This window comes from Erithacus rubecula (genome assembly GCF_903797595.1).
Source record: "Erithacus rubecula genome assembly, chromosome: 16".
In the NCBI taxonomy this organism is placed as follows: domain Eukaryota; kingdom Metazoa; phylum Chordata; class Aves; order Passeriformes; family Muscicapidae; genus Erithacus; species Erithacus rubecula.
The window spans coordinates 15,082,924-15,088,716 of NC_136668.1; the positions used below are offsets into that span (position 1 = coordinate 15,082,924).

Sequence of the window (5,793 nt, forward strand, 5' to 3'; positions counted from 1 at the left end):
CCCAGAAATGCAGGAATTTGCTGGCTCTGAACTTCACCGAGACTCTACCGGCTCTAGTTTCTATTTACACGTCTCTAGCTACGGGCTCTGCTGTCTTTAAAAAAACAACCGAACAACAAAACTTCGAGCAGACCTCTTTATTTCCCTCCCACCGTGTGAAGTGATGGCAACTTAAAGAGTGGCTCGAGGGCACACACCCCTCTTATTTTAAACCCCACCAGGGAGGTGTCAGGGAATTTCTGCCTCCGTATGATAAAATTGCTTTTTCACCCGTTTTTTTTTTTTTTTAAGCTATGGATGAAACCCCTACATTTACTCAAAAAAAAATTAGGTTGGTTTTTTATGGTTTTTTTTTTTTTTTTTTTTGCTTTGAGGAGCAGACTCTGAGTGCTCAGAGCACTCTCAGGAGACGCCCAACCCGTAGCAAACTCCCAGGTGCCAAGATAGAAGCGTGCAGAAGGAATGGCCAGTACTGGTTGGGGTTCTGCCTTCTCAGGGCTGGACAGGATCCACCAGGAAGTCTGTCTGTCTGTCTGTCTGTCTGAGGCTTTGTCTGTGGGATCTTCTTAGGATAAGTGGTACATGCTGTATCCAACGGGAGTGGCGTAGAGTCCAACAGGCGGGATGGGGAGCACAGGTCTGTGAAAAGGGTAGGATGTGCCATACAGGGAGGCAGCCTGGATGGGGGAGTTGATGGGGAAGGGGAGGCTGAACCCCGACGGCAACATGGGCTTCGCTGCCATTTTGAGCTTCTCCAGCTCGGCCTCCTGCAGTCTCTTGGCCTTGGCCCTCCGATTCTGGAACCAGATTTTGACCTGGGTCTCTGTGAGGTTGAGGGAGCTGGAGAACTCGGCTCTCTCGGCGATGGACAGGTACTGCTTCTGGCGGAACTTGCGCTCCAGAGCCAGCAGCTGGGAAGTGGTGAACGGGGTTCGGGGCTTCCTGTTGGTCTTGTGCTTCCTCAGGGTGCAGGCAGTGGGGCTCAGGTGTCCTGCAAGGAAGGGAGAGGCCGGTTATCACAGCAGCAGCAGCAGCAGCACCCCGGGGCTCTGCAGGGTGCTGCGTGTCCCAAGGGTCCCCTCCAAACACGGGATCCTTCAGCGAGGGGCTCTGGGAATCTTTTCCTTAAAATTCCCAGCGCTTGGGGCTGATGAGCTGCCAAGGGAAATTTCGCCTCAGCGGGTTCAAAAGGGACAGAGGATTCTCAGGTGGCTTTGGGAGTCACTTCACAGGAGTGTGGAGCACACAGACCAACTGCCCCGGCTGCTGCACAGCTCCAGGAAAGCACAGCAAACAGGAGCAGGAGATTCCCAAAAGGACAGTGGGGCAAGAGGAGAGCCCAGCCCTGCTCCAGCATTTCCCCACAAGTGACAGCTGAAGAGGGTCTGACAATTTTTGTGGTTTTGCTAACTGGACTTGTTTTCTTTCTATATTTTCTTCCAAACCAAGTGTTTCTTCTGCTTATTAACTTTGATTTTCAGTGGGTGTTTTCTGATTATCAACCAGTATAAAAAAACCCCAGCAAACTCAAACAAGAAAGCAGCGCTCTTTGAATTCAACACTCAGCTTTTATGACATTTGCCAATGAAAAAAAGAAAACAAAACCCAGACAAAACTTCAGCATTTTGTAGCCAATAAAAGCCAGAAAATCCACCTTTTGTGCCTGCCTTAAACCCCAGAGAGGTTAGGCAATATTCCCGGGATGGCAGAGCTCTGACTTGCCTTTAGATTAATTTAGCACTTCACTAATAATTTTGCAATCTAAAGAATAACTAAAAAGCAGGCGGCTGGCTTCAAAAGCTTGGTAATTTGGCTGGGTTTTGTTCACTCCCAGGGCACAGGACAAGTCACCCTGGCAGGACACTGCAAGTGACACCCAGGCTGCTGAATTTTGTCCACTCTGGTATCTGCTTCAACTACTTGTCAGTGTTTGCACTTTGGGTTTTCTATGCTCGTTTCACTTTTCTCCTTTATTTTTTTAAAATAAACCAGACTAAGAAGCTGTTTAAGCACGTTTCATGCAATTAAAAAATCCCACGAGGAAATTGTTCTAAAGTTCAGAAAGGGGAGGGAGAAAACAGTTACAGCAGCAGAAATTACACTTCTCTTATTACTCTTCCTCTAGAAGACAAAATACTGAAATACTAAAAACACAAAAATAAAGCTTTTCTAGGAAACGACTTCTCAAATAGTGGCCTGTGACCCCACCAGGGCATTTTAATAATTCAGGTGCTCAGCTGATTCACTTCTAACACTGCACTAAATTAAAACTACAGCTATGAATTCGCTGAATTCGCTATTTTTGAAGCCGACTTCTTTTCTTTTCCTGTCCTCAGCCGGGTTTTGGGGTGCCCGTGGCTCCCTGTCCTTCCCCGGCTCTGGGGAGAGCCCGACCCGTCCCAGCTCCCGCCGCGCACAAACGCGTTTTTCCATGAAATCCCGGGAATTCTTCCCGGCAGGACACAGCCCAGGGATACATTCCCATTGCCAGGCTCGGAGAAGAACAAGAACCGCGGCCACCGCAGCCCCTGGAATCGGGTTTATCCCGTGCCCGTCCCCAAACATTCGCTAATTTGTTTCGCTCGGTTTTTTTCCTCTTTATCCTCCTTTTCCTGGCCAAAAAAAATCATAATTTGGGGACAGTTCCCACTCCGTGTTCCTCAAAGTTCGAACTTCTACAGTTTTTCGCCCAGCTCATCCCACCCATAATATTAATATTAATAATACTAATAAATTGAAGGGCTGTTTTTAAAGTCAAAACTCTCCATGGACAGGCGGTTTTCCTGCGGGAGAATCGGTCATTGCCTCCTGCCGAGGTGGAAAATGAGGGAAATTCTCGAGGCCGAAGGACCTTCACTTCCCTGATTCTCAATTTTTTTCCCCAAATCCTCTGAAGTGACGAGAACTCTCAGCTACCGAAGTCCCTTATAAAACTCTTCCTCCGATCCCGAGAAAAAACCCCCAATTTTTAAAGAGAAATAGGGGGAATTTCGAAAGGGAAAAAATATAATGTGAAATTATTAGGCCGGGCAGATTTAGAGAAGGGGTCCAAGTAAGGGCAAAAGCTTTTTTTTCCGTGTTTTTCCAGCACATTTGAGCGTACATGAAAATTGAAAAATGGAGCTACACAGGGAATGCCACGGGCAGGATCCCTTCCTCTTGTCCTCTCCCATCACGACAGAAATCAAATTAATTCGAGGTTATCATAAAAGAAAGGAAGTGGATGAAAGCCAAATCAAAATTATTGTAAAAAAAAAAAAAAAAAAAACAAATAAGGAAAACTGTAACAACATTAAACTTTCCTCTCTCAATATTAGATCGAGGAGTAAATTCCGTGAGACAATTCGCTCCTGTAAAGTCTCTAACTTAAATAAAGCAGAGGATTTCAATTCCACCAGGCAAGTTAGGGATGCACGGATAAATCCTGACACAGGTGTGCGTCCTGACACGGCCGGGATGCTCCTTCCCCTTCTCCTGAAGGATGTTTTTAGGGCTTTTGAGGAATTAAAAGCAATTTTTTCCTCCTGTTTTTTAAGTAAGGGGATGGCACCGAAAGCGGAACGCGGCTCAGGGGTTTCAGAAGTGACCTGTCACCTCCGCACCGAGTGTCCCTAAGGAGGGGACGGGGTCGGGAGGGACCAGGATCACTCGGGGAACTTTGACAAGCTCGGGATCCGGGGATGGAGGGACAAACCCCGCGCCGGGAGGCGGCTCAAGGTTGGAATTCCCGAGTTTTAGAGATCGCCGCGATCCGCGGATGGGAGAAAGGCACAGGAGAAATGCCAGTTTCTGCGGGTAACAGAAAAGGATGAACTGGCTGCCAGGGGACCGTGAGTCGGGACAGGAATTTCGGGTGATTTCTGATTTTTTCAAGGCTTTGAAAGCGCTCTATATTCATATACATCAGTGCAGTCACTTATAGAGACATCTAACTCTACAAATACATAATAATGCAAAGATATAATAATAAATGTGTAACGTATACCTAAAGTCGACACACATATGAATACCTATAAATGTACAGCGGAATAGCAGAATATTATAGGTTGGGAAGGAGCTTAAAAAATCATCTCCTTCCATAGGAGACCTTCCCCTAACCCAGCTCGCTCAGGGCCCCATCCAACCCGGCCTCGAGCAGGACATAAAATATAGGAGCTACATAGGATAAATAATAACAAAAACTATTTATCTCCGTGCTCCAGCGCATCCCGCCCGCCCCCGGAGCACTCACTTGGCGGCGGGGAATATCTCCCGGCCTCGGAAGGGATCCAGGACGAGCCATCCTCCGAGTTCTCCGACTTGACCGAGGCGCTGTCGAAGGTTTTTGTAATGGCCCCGGGCGGGCTGTGCGCGTCGCGGGAGCCGTGGGCCGCCAGCAGCAGGTTCCGGGAGGTGCCCACGGCCGCCCCGTCGGCGCTGCCGCCGGCCGCGGGCAGCGGCGGCTCCTTGGGGGGCGGCTTCTTGTCGGACATGAGCGCTTCCACGCTGAACGGCAGGCTGGACACCTTGACTTTGTGCGGCTCCTCGGCGCCGGCCGCCGCGCCCTCCTCGTCGGAGGAGGATGAGGAGGAGGAGAAGACGTCCTTGGCCTTGTGCGGGGAAGCCATGGCGGTGCGGCGGAGCTGGAGCAGGCGCTGCCCGGCGAGTGCGGCGAGCGGGCCCGGCCGCCCCCCTTTTCCCCCTCTGGGGCTGCCCGCCGCTGTCCTGCCTGGGCGAGCGGGGGAGCCGCCCCGCCGGCCAATCAGCGCCCGCCGTGCCGCGTGACGTAGAGCACGGCAGCGTCTCATTGGCTGAGAGCGCGCGGAGGGGGCGGGGCTCGGCCGGCGCCGCTCGCGGGGAGTTCCCGGCCCGGCCCCCCCCCCCCCCCCCACTCGGTTCGCAATTAATGACACGGGGTTAATGACGCGGGCGGCCCGCCGAGGAGCCGTGCAGGGCTGTAATCACAGCGAAGCGAGAGGAAAAAAAAATAAAAAAAAGCCGCCGTGGTAATTAAGGTTGATGATGAGGCGAAGAGGGGACTTCAGAGGAGCGTGGCTCTGTCTCCCCCTCCCATCCTCTTCGCCACCGGCTCGGCTCCTCACGGGCACCCCCGAGTTTATCGCAGCATCACCGGGCTCATCGCAGCATCCCCGGGCTCATCCCGGCACCCCCGAGTTTATCCCGGCACACCCGGGCTCATCCCGGTACCCCCGCGGTCATCGCAACATCCCCAGGCTCATCATGGCATTCCCGGGCTCATCCCGGCACCCCCGAGTTCATCGCAGCATGCCCAGGCTCATCCCGGCACCCCCGGGCTCATCCCATCACCCCTGAGTTCATTGCAACACCCCCGAGTTGATCCCGGCCCCCCCAGGCTCATCCCGGGGCACCCTGAGGTTAACCCGGCCCCCCCAGGCTCATCGCAGCACCCCCGAGTTCATCCCGTCCCCCCCAGGCTCATCCCGGTTCCCGCCGCACGCCGCCCCTCCCGGAGCGGGGTCTGTCTGCCTCTTCCCTCCATCTCCCCAAAACCGAGTCCCTTTCCCGCAGGAGCGGGGGCTGGGGATGCGGGATGGAGGATTCGGGATGCGGACCCCCGGAGAAACGCGGGCGCCGCTGTTTGCGCCGCTCTTTTTTCTCATCCAATTTTTTTTTTCTTGTTTGCGTTTCCACGGCAGCAAGACCCATGTCGGGCAAAACCACTCTGCAGAGGTTAGATCTGTAATTATTATTTTTTTTTTCCAGAGTCAATTACACACGTGATGAAAAGATGAGCTTTAATAAATTAGGGGCACGCAGCCCTTAATTAAAAGT

At 52.2% G+C, this 5,793-nt stretch overlaps 1 protein-coding gene across 1 annotated transcript; it reads right to left on the reverse strand.

Moving 5' to 3' along the window:
* Window positions 1-332: 332 nt before the first annotated feature.
* MSX2 (msh homeobox 2) lies at window positions 333-4,727 on the reverse strand. Its single transcript, XM_079320036.1, has 2 exons — window positions 4,232-4,727; window positions 333-991 (listed from the first exon to the last, which is right to left on the reverse strand). Exons 1-2 carry the CDS (start codon window positions 4,605-4,607, stop codon window positions 567-569), a joined length of 801 nt encoding a protein of 266 aa, XP_079176162.1. The 5' UTR covers window positions 4,608-4,727; the 3' UTR covers window positions 333-566.
* Between the last annotated feature and the right edge of the window lie 1,066 nt (window positions 4,728-5,793).